This window comes from Gymnoscopelus braueri (assembly GCF_963280865.1).
Source record: "Gymnoscopelus braueri genome assembly, chromosome: 3".
In the NCBI taxonomy this organism is placed as follows: domain Eukaryota; kingdom Metazoa; phylum Chordata; class Actinopteri; order Myctophiformes; family Myctophidae; genus Gymnoscopelus; species Gymnoscopelus braueri.
Window position 1 is genome coordinate 891978 of NC_137612.1, and position 24111 is coordinate 916088.

General features: G+C 40.6%; 1 protein-coding gene across 1 annotated transcript in view; it reads right to left on the minus strand.

Moving 5' to 3' along the window:
• Positions 1–22843: 22843 nt before the first annotated feature.
• Positions 22844–24111, minus strand: part of ldlrad2 (low density lipoprotein receptor class A domain containing 2) — a gene marked incomplete at both ends in the record, with an annotated part of 9657 nt that continues 8389 nt past the window's right edge. The window contains one exon of the mRNA XM_080425028.1: positions 22844–23148. Coding sequence (XP_080281154.1) covers positions 22844–23148 — 305 coding nt within the window. The remainder of the gene's footprint in view (positions 23149–24111) is intronic.

Consider the following 24111-nt stretch of genomic DNA (forward strand, 5'->3'; position numbering starts at 1 on the left):
ACACTGGGAACACTGGGAACACTGGGAACACTGAGAACACTGAGAACACTGGGAACACTGGGAACACTGGGAACACTGGGAACACTGGGAACACTGAGAACACTGAGAACACTGGGAACACTGGGAACACTGAGAACACTGAGAACACTGAGAACACTGGGAACACTGAGAACACTGAGAACACTGAGAACACTGGGAACACTGGGAACACTGAGAACACTGAGAACACTGGGAACACTGAGAACACTGAGAACACTGAGAACACTGGGAACACTGAGAACACTGGGAACACTGAGAACACTGAGAACACTGAGAACACTGGGAACACTGAGAACACTGAGAACACTGGGAACACTGAGAACACTGAGAACACTGAGAACACTGGGAACACTGGGAACACTGAGAACACTGAGAACACTGGGAACACTGGGAACACTGAGAACACTGAGAACACTGGGAACACTGGGAACACTGGGAACACTGGGAACACTGAGAACACTGAGAACACTGGGAACACTGGGAACACTGGGAACACTGAGAACACTGGGAACACTGGGAACACTGGGAACACTGAGAACACTGAGAACACTGGGAACACTGAGAACACTGAGAACACTGGGAACACTGGGAACACTGAGAACACTGAGAACACTGGGAACACTGGGAACACTGAGAACACTGAGAACACTGGGAACACTGGGAACACTGGGAACACTGGGAACACTGGGAACACTGAGAACACTGAGAACACTGGGAACACTGGGAACACTGGGAACACTGAGAACACTGGGAACACTGGGAACACTGGGAACACTGAGAACACTGGGAACACTGGGAACACTGGGAACACTGAGAACACTGGGAACACTGAGAACACTGGGAACACTGGGAACACTGAGAACACTGAGAACACTGGGAACACTGAGAACACTGGGAACACTGAGAACACTGGGAACACTGGGAACACTGGGAACACTGGGAACACTGGGAACACTGGGAACACTGAGAACACTGGGAACACTGGGAACACTGAGAACACTGGGAACACTGAGAACACTGGGAGCACTGAGAACACTGGGAACACTGAGAACACTGGGAACACTGAGAACACTGGGAACACTGAGAACACTGAGAACACTGGGAACACTGAGAACACTGAGAACACTGAGGACACTGGGAACACTGGGAACACTGAGAACACTGGGAACACTGAGAACACTGAGAACACTGGGAACACTGGGAACACTGAGAACACTGGGAACACTGGGAACACTGGGAACACTGAGAACACTGAGAACACTGAGAACACTGGGAACACTGGGAACACTGAGAACACTGGGAACACTGAGAACACTGGGAACACTGGGAACACTGAGAACACTGAGAACACTGGGAACACTGAGAACACTGAGAACACTGGGAACACTGGGAACACTGAGAACACTGAGAACACTGGGAACACTGAGAACACTGGCCAGGTGCTCCCAATTCCCCAACCTGCAGGCCCTGTTAACATGTTTTTTGGGCTCATTTTATCGTCTACTCAGACTTTTATGAGCCCCGCCCCCAAACAGTTTTTAAGTTGCTTGATTCAGTATTTACTAGGCCCGTAACGATACAGTAACTGCATCGATGCATCGTTTTGAATTTTCAACGATCTACTATATCGATATGCAAACAGCTAAATATCGTATCGTTTGACTTTGAATCGTATCGAATCGTTTTGCAATGCAAATAATCGTATCGAATCGTTCTGCAATGCAAATAATCAATTATATCAATACTAAGTACTTTTAAGAAGAAGAAAAGAGAAAGAGGGGTTTATATCCAGTATCCAGGTATTTATTTTTCACACAGAATTTTTGGGTAAATAAATAGTTACTATATCGATTTTAAATCATTGAATCGAATCGTATCGTTCTAAATTAACCCGTCCTGTATCGTTCATGTATCGTATCGACTAAATCGCTGAATCGAAACGTATCGTATCGTTCTAAATTAACCTGTATCGTTCATGTATCGTATCGACAACCAAGTATCGTGATACGTATCGAATCGTTGTTAAAACGTATCGTTACACCCCTAGTATTTACATATTTGATATTCATTTTATCAGACACGCCCCCTTCCTATACAAACCCATTATAACTTCAAACTCCATTTTAACCTGTTAGATTCATTGAAAACACCGTCCTTGGTTCTGGTGACTCATACTGACCTTTTAATACGTGAGGGGACTGTGTTTTTACAATTACTTTTTTCATGAATTTTATTAAATTTAAATTTTTTTCCAAATAAATTAGATTGAATTAAATAAAGAAGAAATGAAAAAAGTTATTGAAAAAACACAGTCTCCTCACGCATTAGACGGACAATATCAGTGGAAACACAAAGACAGACACAACACAGGCATCGATTAATGCTGTGACTGAAGCCCCGCCCACAGAAACATGTTTCAGAAAACGTAGGTCAGGAGGATGTAGAATGTGTTTTATAGAATGTGTTTTATAGAATGTGTTTTATAGAATGTGTTTTATAGAATGTGTTTTATAGAATGTGTTTTATAGAATGTGTTTTATAGAATGTGTTTTATAGAATGTGGGCCTCATGGTCTAAATGGGTTCTTCAGTCCATTGAGAGGTCAGTCAGTCACATGTAGGCTACTCTAAGAGGCCAGCTCCAGCAAAACATGTAAATGTCCAAACTAGGGCTGTGAATCTTCTGCTATCTCACGTCTTACAAAAACAACAACAAAACTGGGAGATTTACTTTACTTTCAGATTTACTCTACTTTCAGATTTACTCTACTTTCAGATTTACTTTACTTTCAGATTTACTCTACTTTCAGATTTACTCTACTTTCAGATTTACTCTACTTTCAGATTTACTCTACTTTCAGATTTACTTTACTTTCAGATTTACTCTACTTTCAGATTTGCTCTACTTTCAGATTTACTCTACTTTCAGATTTGCTCTACTTTCAGATTTACTCTACTTTCAGATTTACTCTACTTTCAGATTTGCTCTACTTTCAGATTTACTCTACTTTCAGATTTACTCTACTTTCAGATTTACTCTACTTTCAGTCCACGGTTTAGCCTAGTAAACTTAACCCTGGTTAATGCCTGGTGTCCCTCTCTTGGGCAAAGTCATTGTGCAAAAAGTCTCCTCCCCCGACCATCCCATATCAAGGCTCAGGCCTTGCCTTAAACCCATGAAACCATAAAAGCATCTGAACACACCTCGTCATTTTAGATTTTCGCCGTGGCTATTCAAAAATAAAAGATGTACAGATGGAGAAAGAAAACAGCAGATATACATCTGCTATTTTTGAAAAAAAATTGAAAAATCTTGAATGCATGAGAACTAGTGATTTAGAAGCATTTTGTACAATGGGCATCAGGTCTTATTAAGGGTTAAATACTGAACACTGGATGGGATTCAACCCAAGATGGTTTTTTAATCTCTGACTTTTCAATATGAAATATCTACTACCCCAGGAGTCCTTGAGGGGTCCCAGGGGGTTTAATTAGTTCACATAATATCAAAATCAGCTGAACCACTTTAACCCTATATACAACGGCCATTTGAAAATAGCAGATCTACAAGCTCACATCTTGTAGATCTGCTATTTTCAAAAAGGAAAATCTTGAAGGAAATGTGAAGAAAATTGAATATTTTTTAAATATTTAAACAACACATATTGTGTATGGGTGTCTCTGGCACTGAACATTTTCAGATGGAGGTCCGTGGCTAAATATATGTTAATTTTTACCATTTACCAAAATGCATGAGAAGCACTGAGTGTACTAAAGCATGTTAAAGAACAGTAGGCTACAGAGCAGCTGTTAGTCAGACAGGATTAAACCTAGTTGTTGGTCAAATAAAAGTGTTTGTTTTGGTGAGTCAGAACTAGTAATGCAGCTCTAACTGTTCACCCCCACACACACACACACACACACACACACACACACACACACACACACACACACACACACACATGTGTGTGTGTGTGTGTGTGTGTGTGTGTGTGTGTGTGTGTGTGTGTGTGTGTGTGTGTGTGTGTGTGTGCGCGTGCGCGCAGTGGTGAAAAGTAACCAAGTACTCAAGTATATATTTTTTACTTTACTTTATTTTCAATAATTTTACTTTTACTCCACTACATCTCAGAGGCAAATATTGTTCTTTTTACTCCACTATAATTATTTGAAAACTTTAGTTACTTTGTAGATTTTGATCATTATTACAAAACATCTTCAGAGCTATATACTTTGGCAACTTGAAAATAGCCGATCTACAGGCTTGTGAGCTTAGGGATCTGCTATTTTTAAAAGATTTGTATATATTTTATACACTTGAATGCCGAACTTGCACTTGTAACAGAGTATTTCTTCAATAGGATACTGATACTTTTACTTAAGTTAAAAAAGTACTTTCTCCACCCACCCCTGGGTGCTGTTGCCAGCTGCCCTACAGGGTAGTGAACTGTTTGTATGACCTCTGCCTTCATTAAGAGACACCATGGATCATGCATTGTGACACATTGTGAGCTTATAGATCTGCTATTTTCAAATGGCCTAAATGTATATACTGTAGGGCTGAAGTGGTTAATGTATGTTTTATAATAATAATCACAATATGCAAAGTAACTAAAGTTTTCAAATAATTGTAGTGGAGTAAAAGTATAATATTTGGATCTGAGATGTAGTGGAGTAGAAGTCAAAGTATTGAAAATTGGAAGCACCCTAGTAAAGTAAAAAATACCTTAGAATTGTACTTAAGTACAGTACTTGAGTAAATGTACTTAGTTACTTTCCACTGTCTGTCTGTCTGTCTGTCTGTCTGCTCTCTGCCTGCCTGCCTGCCTGTCTGTCTGTCTGTCTGTCTGTCTGTCTGTCTGTCTGTCTGTCTGTCTGTCTGTCTGTCTGTGCATCTATGCACACAGCATAGATGATCTAAATGGACCTTTAGGTGTAACTCTGAGAGACAATTCAAAATGCTTGTGTTACATTCTCAGAGTTACAGTGGACCTGTAAGGGTCCATTTGGGCCCCTGGAGGGGTCCCCATACCAGATATTGTATATCTTCCAGTCAGACAGACAGACAGACAGACAGACAGACAGACAGACAGACAGACAGACAGACAGACAGACAGCAGAGAGCAGACAGACAGACAGACAGACAGACAGACAGACAGACAGACAGACAGATGGATAGATATGTGGTGGAGATATAGGGCGCGTTCGAAAATTACGCACCGGAGCACACTCGCCTATTAGTTTGTATTGGCCAGTGCGCTCAGTGCTGTATTTTCGAACGCACCCATAGTGGTGGAAGAAGTACTCAGACATTTTACTTAAAGGACGACTTCACCGACTTCACCGAAAAAAACTCTGTTACAAGTAAAAGGGTCTGTGTTCAAAACGTTACTTGAGTAAAATTACAAAAGTATTGGCATCAAAATATACTTAAAGTACAAAAAGGAAAGTACTGAAATGTTTGAAAATAGCAGATCTACAAGCTCACAACGGGTCGCAATGCGACGCGTTGTGAGCTTGTAGATCGGCTATTTTCAAATAGAATAGGTATAAAATAGGGCTAAAGTGGTTAATGTATGTTTTATAATATAATAATGTATATCTGCAAAGTAACTAGTAACTAAAGTTTTCAAATAATTGTAGTGGAGTAAAAGTACAATATTTGCCTCTGAGATGTAGTGGAGTATAAGTAAAAGTATAGACAATTGGATATACTCAAGTAAAGTAAAAAATACCTCAAAACTGTACATAAGTACAGTACTTGAGTAAATGTACTTAGTTACTTCACACCACTGATAGATTCTACTCTTGGCCTAGTTTCCTCACATTTGGCTCAGAATCTCTTTGACTTCCAGTAGCTCTGAGTTTCATCAGTCAGTCAGTCGTCACCAGTGGTGGAAAGTAACTAAGTACATCTACTCAAGTACTGTACTTAAGTAACATTTTGAGGTATTTGTACTTTATTATATACTTATATACTTGAGTATTTTCAATGTTCAATACTTCTACTTCTACTCCACTACATCTCAGAGGCAAATATTGTACTTTTACTCCACTACAATTATTTGAAAACTTTAGTTACTAGTTACTTTGCAGATATACATTATTATATTATAAAACATACATTAACCACTTCAGCCCTATATACATTTTGGCCATTTGAAAATAGCAGATCTACAAGCTCACTATGCGACGCATAGTGAGCTTGCAGATCTGCTATTTTCAAATGATTATTATACATTTGAAAACTTAAAATGGGACATTCTGCATAAAAGAATACTTTTACTTTTTGTATTTTAAGTACATTTCGATACCAAATACTTTAATACTTTTACTCAAATAAATGTTTTGAATTCCGGACTTTTTAACAGAGTATTTCTATATTGCAAGTATTGATACTTGTACTTAAAGTACAAAAATGTGAGTACTTTTTTTCCACCACTGGTTGTGTCACATTGAGGGGGGTGGAGCCAGAGAGTCTGAGGGGCGGGGCCAGAGAGTCTGAGGGGCGGGGCCAGAGAGTAGAGGCTACAGTATAAAGGTCAGCACGGTGACACCCAGTGGGTGCTGTGTGGGTGAGAGCTGATAGATCTACAAACCCTCAGACCCATCCGTTCAACAACCATCTATTACTGGAATAAAACACACTAAAGCCTTTGGTAAGTTTACTTGTCTATATACTTTTACGCAGCGGTGTAAAGTAACTAAGTACATGTACTCAAGTATTCTGTACTTATAAGTACACTTTTTAGATTTTTTTTTGAGTATTTCCAATTTTCAATACTTTTTACAACTACGTCTCAGAGGCAAATATCGTACTTTCTTTTTACTCCATTACAATTGTTTGAAAACTTTAGTTACTAGTTACTTTGCAGGTTTTGATTATTATTACAAAACATACATTCACTTCAGCCCTAAATGCTTTGACTTTTTTGTAAATAGCAGATCTACAAGCTCACAATGCGTCGCGACGCATTGTGAGCTTGTAGATCTGCTATTTTCAAAATATATTTTTCTACATTTAGAAAACTTGTGAAATGGAACATTCGGTATAATGAATACTTTTGGTACTTTAAGTATATTTTGGTGCAAAATACGTACTTTTACTCAAGCAAATGTTTTATACCGAACGTTTGACTTGCAACAGAGTATTTCTACATTGTGGTATTGATACTTTTACTTAAGTAAACTAATACGAGTACTTCTTCCACCACTGCTTTTAAGAGCTGAAAATGAGTGTGCCATGTGGTGGGAGAGAGTACTTATTTTTACTCGAGTAAAACCAACAGCACAATAGCAGAAGTCCTGTATTAAAGACAAAAAATACTTGAGAAAAATGCAAAACTATTGGCATCAACAATTCTGAATAATACTTGAAGTATTCTATACTGATTATGCAGAATGTCTCATTTCACAATGTTCAAGGGATAGTTCACCCCAAAAAATGACTTATTTTCTATTAATTACTCCCCATGAAATTGTAGATTTATAGTTTGTATTGCATTCCTGAGACAATAATTTAATGACCGGCGGAGGAGACTCTGACCAGCCACCCGGTTATAAACATATTGTCTCAGGAATAATGAGACAAAAAATTTAAAAATCTTCATGAATTCAAGGTTTCATGGTTTGTGTAATTGATAGAAATTAAGTCATTTTTTGGGTGAACTACTCCTTTAATTAAAAAGTAGGCCTACAGTCCTAACATATAAATGTACTTAATTCTACCTTCACTATGAAAGATGGAGGCATTATGAGTCATCATAGTCCTATAGAATTAAAGGGATATTTCACTTTCAAATAAAATAAATAGGCTAAAAGATTTATGAAAAGAGTCATGTAAAAATCACGACCCCCTCACGCTATAGAAGGACTTTCTAATGAGTGATTTTTACATGACCTTTTTTCATTTATTTTTCTATATTTTAATGTTTATTTTATTTGAAAGTGACTCTTTAATGTCAGTAGGCCTACATTAGTGGTTCTCAAAGTGTGGCCCAGGGACCCTCAGGGTTCCTTGACCCCACAGGGTTCCAAATGGACCCTTACAGGTCTGTGACTCTGAGAGTGTACACATGGAACCAAATGGACCCTTACAGGTCTGTAACTCTGAGAGTGTACACATGGAACCAAATGGACCCTTACAGGTCTGTAACTCTGAGAGTGTACACATGGAACCAAATGGACCCTTACAGGTCTGTAACTCTGAGAGTGTACACATGGAACCAAATGGACCCTTACAGGTCTGTAACTCTGAGAGTGTTCAAATGGTGTACTTACGGGTCCATTTGGTTCCATTTGTACACTCTCAGAGTTAATTATGGGAGTCTTTGAATTTAAAACAAAGTTTGATAACTGCTGCCATAGGATAGATCTACAAACATAATTATTCACCCATAGCCTACATGGATTTAAAATATATATATATATATATATATATATATATATATATATATATATATATATATATATATATATATATATATCTATATATATATATATATATATCTCACTGAAAATGTTTGTAGCCTAATATGACAAAGTTCTAATGTGTAATCAGGTTTCAAATGTATACAAACATTTTGAAAATAGCAGATCTACTAGCTATGAGCTTGTAGATCTGCTATTTTCAAATAAATGTTACAGAACAAAATAGGTCTGGTTAAAGTATGTTTTATCTTAATAATCCAAGTCTGCAAAGTAACTAGTAACTAAAGCTATCATATAATTGTACTGGAGTAAAAAGTACAATATTTGCCTCTGAGAAGTAGTGGCGTAGAAGTATAAAGTATCAAAAAATGGAAATACTCAAGTAAAAATACTTGAAAATTGTACTTAAGTACAGTATACTTGAGTAAATGTACTTACTTTCCACCACTGCATGCTGCTGCTTAGCCCTGAAACATGACTGTCATATCATGACAGTCATGGTGCAACTTGTTCCTGGTTTTGGTACTTTCTCCATTTACAACCCTTACATCTACATAAACGTTCACATTTCAAATATAAAGTACTGACCCCACGGCCACGGATGTAACACGTTAAAACGCCTGTGTCTAAGTACCCGTATCTTCTGTTTTGTTCAATGAAAAGCATTTTAATCTGATTTGTGGCCATTGTCTCATAGAGTTATAATGAGAGTCAGAGTGAAGTACACCTCCCAACCGATAGGGTCGCGTTGTTGAACGCATATGAAGGACATTTTGAGAAAATGGCCGCCAATCAGATTAAAATGCTTTTCATTGAACAATACTGAAGATACGGGTACTTAGACCCAGGCGTTTTAACTTGTTACATCCGTGGCCGTGGGGTCAGTACTTTATATTTGAAATGTGAACGTTTGAGTAGATGTACGGGCTGTAAATGGAGAATATTTACTAAACCAGGAACAAGTTGTTCCATGACGCTTGTGACAGACAAGCGTCATGGTAACCATGGCTGACTGCTGCTGTGCTATAGAATCCAGATGACTGAGAACTTAGATCCATGAGCCTATAGGCCTACTGACCAGTGGTGTAAAGTAACTAAGTACATTTACTCAAGTACTGTACTTGGGTACAATTTGGAGGTGCTTTTACTTTACTGGAGTATTTCCAATTGTCTATACTTTTACTTCTACTCCACTACATCTCAGAGGCAAATATTGTACTTTTACTCCACTAAAATTATTTGAAATCTTTAGTTACTAGTTACTTTGTAGATTTGTATTATTATTACAAAACATACATTAACCACTTTAGCTCTATATACATTTAGGCCATTTGAAAATAGCAGATCTACAAGCTCACAATGCGTCGCGATGCGACGCATTGTGAGCTTGTAGATCTGCTATTTTCAAAAGATTTGTATACATTTGAACACTTGAAATGGGACATTCTGCATAATGAGTACGTTAACTTTTGGTACTTTAAGCACATGTTGATGCCAATACTTTTGTGCTTTTACTCAAGTAAATGTTGAATTCCGGACTTTCACTTGTAACAGAGTATTTCTATTTCATTGCCGTATCGATGCTTTTACTTAAGTACATTTTGAATTATGGACTTTCACTTGCAACAGAGTATTTCTTACATTGCAGTGTTGATACTTTTACTCAAGTAAGAAATGAAAGGAGCTGCTTTTTCCACCACTGCTACACACTAACCTTCCATGTTCTCTCTCCTCAGGTTCTGTATTCCAGATGGAGAGCAGTAAGACCACCATGCAGATGGAGAGCAGTAAGACCACCATGCAGATGGAGGAGACCTCTAAGACCACCATGCAGATGGAGGAGACCCCTAAGACCACCATGCAGATGGAGGAGACCCCTAAGACCACCATGCAGATGGAGGAGACCTCTAAGACCACCATGCAGATGGAGGAGGCCCCTAAGACCACCATGCAGATGGAGGAGGCCTCTAAGACCACCATGCAGATGGAGGAGACCTCTAAGACCACCATGCAGATGGAGGAGACCTCTAAGACCACCATGCAGATGGAGGAGGCCCCTAAGACCACCATGCAGATGGAGGAGACCTCTAAGACCACCATGCAGATGGAGGAGACCCCTAAGACCACCATGCAGATGGAGGAGACCTCTAAGACCACCATGCAGATGGAGGAGACCTCTAAGACCACCATGCAGATGGAGGAGACCTCTAAGACCACCATGCAGATGGAGGAGGCCCCTAAGACCACCATGCAGATGGAGGAGGCCCCTAAGACCACCATGCAGATGGAGGAGGCCCCTAAGACCACCATGGAGGAGCTCCTTCCCTTCATCAAGGAGCTGCTGGCCCAGCGTCCGGGCCGAGGCATGCTGAAGGTCTACCTGCTGGGCTCCCTGCTGGCCGTCCTGGGCGGCGCCATCGGCCTGGCCGAGGCCGTCTGCCATCCCTTCACCGGAGGAGACCAGCCTCTGGACGTCGAGATGACCCTCTTACTGGCGGCCGGGGAGGAGAGGAGGAGGAGGAGGACACTGGAGGTGGAGGAGGAGAGAAGGAAAAGGGAGGAGGTGGAGGAGTGCGTGGATGGAGGAGAAGAAGGAGCGGCCGTCACGGATCACGTCACCCTCGTAAAGACGCACGAACAGCAGGCCGTCAGAACCCCGGCCACCAGACAGCATGCGTCCTAAGAGAGACCCTTTCATTGTTCCCTTTAATGACTTTATATATCGAGGCATATAGGCTCTATGCCTAGTGGTTCTCAAAGTGTGGTCCGGGGACCCCCGGCATCATGCGTCCTCGAGGGGGATTCCAGCGGTCTCCGGCGAACTAGTTATAGGAACTCCAGAGGTTGTAGGCCTACATATGTGTCCATGTGGTTCCATGTGTACGACAACTGTTGGAGTTGAATAGAAGTTTAAAAACAGGTTGAGAACCAGAGGTCTGTGTTGTCTATCTATCTATGAACTGCAGTCCTTTCTAACACTGAAGACGGTGCGTCAAAACGCTCCAGTAGAAGAGCTCTGAGCTTAAATACTGTAGCTCAGAGCCATTTATTAGAGAGTTACGCCAAAGCGGGGGCAGAAAACACAAAACAGCACCGGTTCCGGCACCGACTCTCATATAGACTCTCATAGACTCTCATAGACTCTCATAGACTCTCATAGACTCATATAGACTCATAAAGACTCATATAGACTCATAAAGACTCATAGATTCATTATAGACTCATATAGACTCTCATAGACTCTCATAGACTCATATAGACTCATATAGACTCATAAAGACTCATAGATTCATTATAGACTCACAGACTCACAGACTCATAGACTCATAAAGACTCATATAGACTCATAGATTCATTATAGACTCACAGACTCACAGACTCATAGACTCATAAAGACTCATATAGACTCATATAGACTCATAGATTCATTATAGACTCACAGACTCACAGACTCACAGACTCATAGACTCATATAGACTCATATAGACTCATATAGACTCAGTGCATTATAAACTTGTGGTTCAGGGCTTTGTCACTGTTCACCAATAGAAGGCTCTGTAGTAGACCTGGCCTCATGAAGTGAGTGGAGGTGGCGTAACTCTCTAATAAAAGGCTCTGCTGTATCCTAGAACTTATACTCCGTAGTGCAGCGGCGAAGCTTGCCGACAAAGAGCTGAGCTTCAAGCCCACAAGGTGTTGTTGTAAAAAAACAGTAAGCTATATACACTTGTCGGCAAGCATCACCGTGGTGCAGAGATCAGTGATGCCACTCCGTCCCATTAATGCCAAAGAAAAGTGTTGTTTTTGATAGACAATAATGTGCTACTACTGTAAATATATAATAATATATAATATGTTTTCTATATATCAATAAATACACTTTTGTTCATAACATCTCGTTTTGGATTAATGTATTTTTTTATTTCCCTCTGGGGATTAAAAATATTTATATTCTATATTCTGATTGTAAACACATGTTAGTGAAACAGAGTTATGACTGAAATGATAGTTTTATTGTAATGCATTTCATGGCCAAAGGTTTTTATGATGGTATCAAGTGTGATCAGTGGTGGAAAAGGTGCTCACATTTTTTACTTAAGTAAAAGTATCAATACCACAATGTAACAATACTCAGTTACAAGTAAAAGGCCTGTGTTGAAAATGTTACTTGAGTAAAAGTACAAAAGTATTGACATCAAAATATACTTAAAGTATCAAAAGTAAAAGTACTACAATGTTTGAAAATAGCAGATCTACAAGCTCACAAGCTTGTAGATCTGCTATTTTCAAATAACCTAAGTATAGAATAGGGCTGAAGTGGTTAATGTATGTTTCATAATTTATATCTAAAAAGTAACTAGTAACTACATTTTTCACTAATTGTAGTGGAGTAAAAGTACAATATTTGCCTCTGAGATGTAGTGGAGTAGAAGTAAAAGTACTGAAAATGTCTACTTAAGTACAGTACCTGAGTAAATGTAATTAGTTACTTTACACCACTGAGTGTGATGATGATGATGATGATGATGATGATGATGATACTGAATTCATATTTTGTCATGTCTCTCAAGCCACTGTATCAGCCTTTTGTCTGGAGGAGGAATCAATAAACTCCAATGCACTGCAAAGCACATATAGGCCTACATACTGTACATACACACTGTACCTACATAAATAAAGTGGCTTTTCGATTAGCCTGCACGCACAATAAACATAATATGTGCTATTTTGTGTAGCTTTGATTTGATTTGATTAAGGATCCCCATTAGCTGGTGCCATAGCAACCAGCTAGTCTTCCTGGGGTCCACATGAAAAACATACAAAAACAATTAGTACAGTTGCAAATACAAAATGATTAAATGTCAGTAGCCTACTCAACACACAATACATAATGAAGCTAATGGTCCATGTAATAAACTAACGAATCAGTGAATTAGGTACGGCTTAGGAAACCTAAGGCACGGGGGCCAACATTGGCACAGAGGAGGATACTCACTGGGACACTGGCATAAGTGTGTTTTAAATGTAGTCAATTAAATAAAGTCCCCTCATATATATATATATATATATATATATATATATATATATATATATATATATATATATATATATATACGTATATGTATGCACATTAATTCTATATTCATTCAAACTGTGAACTCTGCCTGGGGAGGGAGTCTGGGAGATAGGTGAGTTATTGCTCTGAGTTTAATGATCATTACATCCTGATGTGAAAGAAAAAAAAAATTTAAAGAAAAAAAAAATATTTAATTTATGAAAAATCGTTCAAAAATAGCAGATCTACAAGCTCACATGTTGATGTTGCGTAACGACACGTTGTGATCTTGTAGATCTGCTATTTTCTATATTGGGCTTATTTGCTCGACGTGTGTTTTGTGATCTAAATTCTACAAAGTAACTTGTAACGTTGCAGATTTGAATGAGGAGCATATTTTAAATTATCAATTTCTAGTCAATGGAGAATTTTTTTTTGACTTTTTGACCCAGCTTTGGAGTTACAGAATGTGTTTGGAAATAATATTGTATTTTGATGAGGCGTCATAATTAATCTTCATGTTGATATGGCACGCTGACTATCAACACAATAATAAATGGCACTTCATGTGAAAAAGCTTGCTGACTATGGCCATAAAGGCTGACTTTGGCCATAAAGGCTGACTATGGCCATAAAGGCTGACTATGGCCATAAAGGCTGACTATGGCCATAAAGGTGGGTTTGGCCATAAAGGCTGACTTTGGCCATAAAGGTGGGTTTGGCCATAAAGGTGGGTTTGGCCATAAAGGCTGACTATGGCCATAAAGGCTGACTTTGGCCATAAAGGCTGACTATGGCCATAAAGGTGGGTTTGGCCATAAAGGCTGACTTTGGCCATAAAGGCTGACTATGGCCATAAAGGCTGACTTTGGCCATAAAGGCTGACTTTGGCCATAAAGGCTGACTATGGCCATAAAGGTGGGTTTGGCCATAAAGGCTGACTTTGGCCATAAAGGCTGACTATGGCCATAAAGGCTGACTTTGGCCATAAAGGCTGACTTTGGCCATAAAGGCTGACTTTGGCCATAAAGGCTGACTATGGCCATAAAGGCTGACTTTGGCCATAAAGGCTGACTTTGGCCATAAAGGCTGACTTTGGCCATAAAGGCTGACTATGGCCATAAAGGCTGACTTTGGCCATAAAGGCTGACTTTGGCCATAAAGGCTGACTTTGGCCATAAAGGCTGACTTTGGCCATAAAGGCTGACTATGGCCATAAAGGCTGACTATGGCCATAAAGGCTGACTATGGCCATAAAGGCTGACTTTGGCCATAAAGGCTGACTATGGCCATAAAGGCTGACTATGGCCATAAAGGCTGACTTTGGCCATAAAGGCTGACTATGGCCATAAAGGCTGACTTTGGCCATAAAGGCTGACTATGGCCATAAAGGCTGACTATGGCCATAAAGGCTGACTTTGGCCATAAAGGCTGACTTTGGCCATAAAGGCTGACTATGGCCATAAAGGCTGACTTTGGCCATAAAGGCTGACTATGGCCATAAAGGCTGACTTTGGCCATAAAGGCTGACTTTGGCCATAAAGGCTGACTTTGGCCATAAAGGTGGGTTTACAGCAGCTGCTGTTCAGAGATCTAAAATCCTTAGTGTTCATTTAGCCATTTAACACAGAGAGTTTACTAATGTTACAATTGCTCTGAGTTTAATAAACACTGAGGATTTTGCAGTGTAGCTACAAAGGAAGGTTATATGGTTCCATGGTGGGTCAGTCAGTGTCAGTGTAGGACTAGCCTCCATCTCCAGGCCTTTATTTTTTAGTTTTGCTCGTGTAGGCCAGGGTGTATTAGGGGGCACTAGGGGGCAGTATCGTTCTGCCAGGGCTTGTTCCTTAAAGGACTAGACCACTTTAATAGAGCATGATGTAACTCCAAAGGTCGGCCAGAAGTCTAAAATAATTTCTCCTTTGACTATCACAAAACATATGTTGAGCAAATAAGCCCAATATACTTTGGCTGTTCGAAAATAGCAGATCTACAAGCTCACAACGTGTCGTTATGCGACATGTTGTGAGCTTGTAGATCTTCTATTTCTTAAAGATTTTTAACACATGTTGAAAACCTTTTTTGTGAAAAAAAGATGAAATAGGACATTTTGTATAATGAGATATGTTTATGTAACCCACAGAGTTACTGGCCTCTCTGCACACCCTTGGACTCTGTGTTGTGTTTTTGTGCTGAGAGAAGGGACACTGGACACACTGGTTCTGGGATTGTGGTTGAGACTAGCCATGGTTCACATGACGCTCGTCTGTCACAAGCGTCATATAACCACTTGTTCCTGGTTTTACATTTACAACCCGTACATCTACATAAACGTTCAAATTTCTAATATAAAGTGCTGACCTGACGGCCATGGATGTAACAAGTTAAATCGCCTGGGTATAAGTACCCGCATCTCCCGTATTGTTCAATAAAAAGCTTTTTAATCCCATCGCCAGCCATTTTATCCAAATTTTATCCATGCTTTTAACCATGCGACCTTATCGGTTGGGAGGTGTATTGCACTCAGATGCATTATAAAAAATAAAATAAAAGATAGAAAATGGCTGCCAATCGGATTAAAATGCTTTTTAATGAACAATACTGAAGATACGGTACTTAGACCAGTGCGCCTCAACTTGCTACATCCATGGCTGTAGGGTCAGCACTTTATATTTAAAATGTGAACGTTTATGTAGATGTGACAGTTGTAAATAGAAAACACTTGCAAACCAGGAACAAGTGGTTCCACGACTGTCATGGTATGACAGTCATGTTTCAGGGCTATGGTTGAGACCCTGTTGCATTTATTGTCTCATAGTGGTGGTCTCTGCTGCTGGCAATAGCTTTCACAATAGAAAGAAACACTCATTAAAAATATGTCCTAATAATGCTAAATAACACCATAACATTGGCATAACAAAACAAAACAAAACTCATGTAGAAATATTCCCACTAAATGAGTGCTCTTCTATGCACATGTAACTGGTCAGCTTACATTAATTCAGTATTTAATTACAAAAAGATAAGTGCTCATTCCTCCAAATCACATCAAAATACAGTTGATTGAACGTCTCAGCCAGTGGTGTAAAGTAACTAAGTACATTTACTCAAGTAATGTATTTAAGTACAATTTGTAGGTACTTTTACTTTACTGGAGTATTTCCAATTTTCAATACTTTTACTTCTACTCCACTACATCTCAGAGGCAAATATTGTACTTTTACTCCATTACAATTATTTGAAAACTTTAGTTACTTTGTAGATAGGAATTATTAAATTGTGAAACACACATTAATCACTTTAGCCCTATTTTAGGCTATTTGAAAATAGAACACTCCGCAAATGTGCGGACCGCAAAAAAAAACTGACCAAAAAACTGACCAAAACTGACTTTTGAATTGATGACAACGTGAACAAATGACAAACTTAACTTATTTGGAAAATAGACTGGAGTCGGAACTGGACTGACTGGAGACTGAACTGGACTGACTGGAGACTGAACTGAACTGACTGGAGTCGGACCTGGACTGACACTCAACAAGAAGTGCTGTCTTTGACGTCTGTGTTTTTGACGCGTCAAGTCTCCTCTACATGCTTATCTCTTCATCAGGTTGTGTGTGTGTGTGTGTGTGTGTATGTGTGTGTGTGTGTGTGTGTGTGTGTGTGTGTGTGTGTGTGTGTGTGTGTGTGTGTGTGTGTGTGTGTGTGTGTGTGTGTGTGTGTGTGTGTGTGTGTGTGTGTGTGTGTGGTTACGGTTAATGTTTTCACACACATTCTGACAGGAAGTCGTTATTAATAAGTCTTCAACCTGACATGGAAACTCCTACACGACTTACAGTAAACACTGCATCACTTACAGTAAACACTACGTCAAAACATCATTTATAAAATGTCTAACTCTACATGTTTATCTGTTCATCAGTGTGTGTGTGTGTGTGTGTGTGTGTGTGTGTGTGTGTGTGTGTGTGTGTGTGTGTGTGTGTGTGTGTGTGTGTGTGTGTGTGTGTGTGTGTGTGTGTGTGTGTGTGTGTGTGTGTGTGTGTGTGTGTGTGTGTGTGCGTGTGTGTGTGTGTGTGTGTGTGGGCTAGAGTCAGATCATCACCATAGCAACCGTTCTCTCTTCCTCTGTGGTTAAACTGAACTGCCTGAATTCTAACCAGGCTGAAAACAACCTGCTATGCCATTGGTTCTCAAAGTGGGGTCCTTGGGGGGACTCCAGGGGGTCCCCAGCTAAATGTGTTAATATAGTATTAGCATCACAATCATTTTACCCACTTTAACCTTTTATACTTTGGCTATTCAAAAATAGCAGATCTACTAGCTATGAGCTTGTAGATCTGCTATTTTGAAAAACATTGAATATATTTTTTAAAGCCAACATTTGTAACTCAACTCTTTGCTTCTGGGAGGTCCCTGGAACAACATATTTTGACATAGTGGTCCGCGGCCGAATACATATCATTTTGGGGGTCCTCGACATGAACAAAGTTTGAGAACCACTGCGCTACGCGTCAGAGTCTAATCAGCCTGTCAGCCAGCCAATCAGTAACCTGCCCCATAGGTAGCTCAGTGAATCTGCCTAGCAACACTCTGTCTGTCTGTGGTGTCCATGCAGCCTGTGATGGGAGCAGTGGCTTTAACACCTGGATCTCCCTCTGACCCTCTGAGGGAAATGATCTGTCTCTGAGGTACGAAGGTTTAGACATGTATTAGGACTGGTTAATCGGCCCTAACCCTTTGATCACGTTGCAGGGCAGCGGGCACGGAAAGTAACAGATCTACAAGCTCACAACATGTCATGGCATTACAGTACATGGTGTTTTCAGATCTGCTACGTTCAATGACACGACAGACAGTGCGCAAATCAAGCTTGAAGAGCTCATTCCAATTCACTGCCGAAATACAAATAGCTCATTTATACAAAAAAATAGAAAATTCATACAAAATTACAAATCAATACAAAATCAATGAACTAGCTGCTCATCCTTTTGGGTCTGACTCTATTTAGAGAACAAGTTTTGATCTAAATCTAAACTACAACAAAAGATCTTCACTCATAGGGGTCCTACCTTTTTAAATGGGGCCTATTGGCCTGTGGCCTAATAAGTATGGATTTGGGGGTCTTGACACAGTATCTGAGACCCACTGGTCTAAAAACAACCTCTTTCATGATCATGTTGTCCTTCAACAGTTTAACCACTAGGGGGCAGTATCGTTCTGTCTGCCAGGGCTTGTTCGTTAAGATCATTTCATTATCCTAGTTGTTGTTGTGAATATTCTCTCTTTATTTATGAGTGAGTGACAAATACAACATGTTGATCTTCAATCAGCCACGGCTGGTGCACCTGTGTTTTGAAATCCCCGCTGACAAAGTCATCAATGAGATGGTAGTGAGATCCAATAATCACCACATCCTGGCCTTTCATTCAACCAAAGACCCCCCTACCCTCCAAACACACACACACACACACACACACACACACACACACACACACACACACACACACACACACACACACACACACACACACACACACACACACACACACACACACACACACACACACACACACACAAAGATCATCCAATAAAGATGATCTATGACAACACACTCATTTGACACATTACAGTTTGAACATTGTAGTTTTTACAACCTGTCTCTTAAACTAAAGGTTGTAAAAAAAAAAAAGCTGAAAAGCCAAATCCCAGAGTCAGATGTTCAGGATTATAGACATATGAGACGGATCTGAGCTGAAAGGTTGTCATGGTTATGGAGAGACAACACACACAGTTTGATGTGGCTCTGAGCCAGAAAAGCTCTTCTTCACATCGTCAACAACACTCTCACAGTGTAAAGTAACTAAGTACTTTTACTCACGCACTGCAGTGGTTCTCAGTAAGGACTTACATCTCCACACGGACCTGGGAACGCCTCGGGACCCCCCAGGAGGAGGAAGTGGATAATGTTGCTCTGGAAAGGGATAAGACTGGAAAATCTCTGTTGGAACTGTTGCCCCCGCTACCCGGCTCTGGATAAGCGGTTGAAGATGATGGATGGATGGATGGATGGATGGATGGATGGACATACTGTTGTGACGTCCCCTAGTCTAGGGTTAAAGGGACACAAAATACAAATGTAACATATATTTATTATAGGCAAAAAATAAAAAGTACAAAAATGTTGGACAAAATACAACAAATAACCAAAAATAACTTAATTAACACAAAATAAAAACCTAATTTAAACACAACCAAACATATCCAACAAAAGTTCTAAATCTACAGAACTACAACTAAGGAATCAAAGGTCTGTAGGGTTGGTCTTCAAGGCTTTTCCAGAGGGTTACCGAACACAGATTCTTACAGCCCCTTTCGGGACCCTGTTTACCTTTTTTGTATTTGGGAAGGCGGTATCCAGGGTCCCTTGACGCTCAAACCACTCTCTCTCGTACTCACGGCTACCACTGTCTGGTCTCGGGCAAATATCTCGTCGCTTAGAAGTTGCAGAGATTTCTCAAAGGTACCCAGAGCTGCAATAGTAGCGCGCCAGAAAGCTGCATTAATCCGCACGGATCGGCGATGCCGTTTAACATTTCTAATAATTTAGTCAAACTTAAGCTCCTCTCTCACACTCTGCTCCACTCACTGCCCATGTCCCGCCTCCCCGCGTTGTGACTGACAAGCTGCGCGTCCTACGTTACTGCCTCTGATTGGCGAGCTCCTACATGCTTGCGTGACAATCACAACGCGGGGAGGTGGGACATGGGAAGTGGAGCAGAGTGTGAGAGAGAAGCTTAAGTTTTACTAAATTATTAAAAATGTTAAACGGCATCGCCGATCCGTGCGTGTGAGCTTGTAGATCTGCCATTTTCAAATGGCCGAAATGTATATAGGGCTGCAGTGGTTAATGTATGTTTAGTAATAATAATCAAAATCTACAAAGTAAATAGTAAATAAAGTTTTCAAATAATTGTAATGGAGTAAAAGTACAATATTTTCCTCAGAGATGTAGTGGAGTAGAAGTATAAAGTATTGAAATACTCCAGTAAAGTAAAGCATACCTCAAAATTGTTCTTAAGTACAGTACTTGAGTAAATGTACTTAGTTACTTTCCACCACTGGTGTGAGGCACCCCTGTGTGAAGCCTGTTTAGTTTTGGTGGTGGTGGGGTGTGTGTGTGCATGTGCGCGCGTGTGTGTGTGTGTGTGTGTGTGTGTGTGTGTGTGTGTGTGTGTGTGTGTGTGTGTGTGCGTGTGCGTGTGCGTGTGTGTGCGTGTGCGTGCGTATGCTGTCAGTTTGGACTCAGAGAGAACAGGCACAGTGAACATATTTCAGTGAACAGCATCCCAGCAACCCTGTGTCTCAGAACAGTATTTGCTCATGTACTGTGTCATGGTTCAACACAGATCAAAGAGACACGACGCCAAGACCCTCCACAGAGTCTATGCTTACGTCACGCACGCACGCACGCACGCACGTGACAGACAGACAGACAGACAGACAGACAGACAGACAGACAGACAGACAGTGGGGGGGGGTCAGACCCCAGACTGTGTTAGAGGCCTGTACAGGGGGAGATAAACATGGAGGTCACATGTTCTCTGAACAGAGAGCAGCTGTTGTCAGACTTTGTCGTCCTTTAGGGACTTTCATCCTGACATCCTGTCATTATGAGCCACAAATTATTACATAAAAATAATAATAATACAAAAAAATATCATTATTATTTATTTTTCGAATACAAAAACATTTACAAACTTTTGTGAAAATGGTTAAACTAGCCGCTCTATAAGCTCACAACTGATGCGTTGTGAGCTTCTAGAGTGGCAATTTTATTAGCAATATGTTTTTTAATGAAAGCATAAAATAGGGCTTAATGTGGTCAACCTGTCTAAAAACTGTACTTTCTAATTGTGTTTAATAATACATACTGAACACATGAGTGTTTCTAACTACAGGGAAGAGCTGGCATTGCTACATTCTAAATAAAAAACGCTTTTATAAATCAACAAACAGTGAAATCACAGTGTTACACAGTGGATAGCTACAGTACTGTACACGGTACAGGCAACGCTACTTTATATGGTTGGTGTCGGGCAAAAACCTCTCTAAGCTTTTGTGTTTTTTCATAAATTAACGCCCTACTTGATCATAAAGTATAGCAGATCAAAGTGGCGGATCTGCAAGCTCCTTCTCACCGCGTTTTGAGACAGAGATGATACATTAATCTTGCGTTGCCAGGCGATCTCAGATCTCCACCAATCACTACGTTATCTTCTACATGCAGGCAGAGAACTGCATTGACTTCAGATTGTCATGGTACCGTAGACACATCACTAGGCACAGATCTCCGATTGTTTTGCTACATGAGACCTACTTACATACAGGCAGTAAATACACACTTATTATCACATACCCAGTGTTTATTTGCCCTGTGCGAGGACCCAGATTATGATAACTGATAAAAACCCCTAGGGCTGATAACTGGTAAGGCCTGAGGGGGGCGTTAGTAACGGCAGTAGATGAGCGATCCTTCTGTAAAGTTGTATAATATTGCACACAGTTTGGAAACCTCCCGAGTTACAAACACGTTTTCTGCAGACGTCGACTTGGGGTCGTCCCCATAGTTCAGCGACTATCGTCCCATTCGTCAAATACGAGATCCTCTTTGGGGGCGCGGTGGCGCAGTCGCTGTCGCCTCACAGCTAGAAGGTCCTGGGTTTGATTCCCGCCGGGGACGCTGTGGGCGCTGGGGGGGGGCGTGTCCTCTCCTCCGTGTCATCAGCGCCCATACCCTAGGTGGGGCTGGTGAAAGGGCCTTTCCACTCAGTGAAAGGGCCTTTCTGTGTGGAGTTTGCATGTTCTCCCCATGTACCCTCACAAACACATGCAGTAATCCTGGTCTCTATACTGCCTCCCCCTGGTCAGCCGGGGCGCCTGATGGAGGGGAAAGGAACTGGTTGGAATAACGTGTTCCTTCCACACGCTACGTCCTACCGGGGAAACTCCCCCCTGTCAGGTGATAAGAAGCGGCCTGCTCACTCCTCATGCATTGAAGGAGGCATGAGCTCAGTCTGGGCTCTCCCTTGACTGGCAGAGGGAGAGTAGCGCCCAGGATTACATAGACAATTGGCAGTGGGAGAAAAAAATGGGGTTACAAAATCGTGGGAAAAAAATGTAAAAAGAAAAAAATAAACGAGATCCTCGTCTCGTCCGTCAAGCCCTCCACGTTTCCACCGCTTAGCTTTAGCATCCCACCTTTCCGCGCGTCGGCATGCTAATACGCGGCGCGGACGTGGCGCCGACCTTCTTGCTCCTCCTACACGGCAACTGAGCTAGCACTGGCGTTAGCGGTGGTGGTCGCCGTCCCGCGCATGGCGGGCGTCCCGCTGACCGGCGGATGCGGGCCGACCTTGGCGGGCCGGTGGAGCTCCTTGTTGAGGGCACAGCTGCGGGCACAGAGCTGGCAGGAGGCGCAGGCCGAGTTGCAGCAGGGCAGGAAGCGACAGACACTGAGGCGCCACAGGAACCAACCGGGGGACCAGCAGCACCAGCAGAGCAACACGCCGCCCGCCAGCACTCCCAGTACGATGTAGAGAACCAACAGGGGCACGGAGCTGGAGTCTGCATGGAATAAACAACAACAACAAGGGCATAAGTCATAAACATGTACTTTTAAGTCTCTATTTTGGGCATGTTAAGACCTCCTGTCAACATCTCCCCTCTATGAAGAGCGATCTGCTCTATGCCCTAGAACAGGAGTCTTCAACAGGGGGTCCTCAGAGTTACTGCAGGGGTATTGAGGGTTTAAGTCGATTAATGTCTGAAAACACATATTTAACATGAATCCAATATGTAGTGGGGGGGAGGGGGGGTCCCTGCTTCCAGTGTTAATTTTGCTGAGCAAGACTAAGACTAATAGACTAAAAGACTAATAGACTAATAGACTAATAGACTAATAGACTAAAAGACTAATAGACTAATAGACTAATAGACTAATAGACTAATAGACTAAAAGACTAAAAGACTAATAGACTAATAGACTATTAGACTAATAGACTAAAAGACTAAAAGACTAATAGACTAATAGACTAAAAGACTAATAGACTAATAGACTAAAAGACTAATAGACTAAAAGACTAATAGACTAATAGACTAATAGACTAAAAGACTAATAGACTAATAGACTAATAGACTAATAGACTAATAGACTAAGACTAATAGACTAATAGACTAATAGACTAATAGACTAAAAGACTAATAGACTAATAGACTAAGACTAATAGACTAATAGACTAATAGACTAAGACTAATAGACTAATAGACTAAGACTAATAGACTAATAGACTAATAGACTAATAGACTAATAGACTAATAGACTAATAGACTAAGACTAATAGACTAATAGACTAAAAGACTAATAGACTAAGACTAATAGACTAATAGACTAAAAGACTAATAGACTAATAGACTAATAGACTAAAAGACTAATAGACTAATAGACTAAAAGACTAAAAGACTAATAGACTAATAGACTAAAAGACTAATAGACTAATAGACTAATAGACTAATAGACTAAAAGACTAA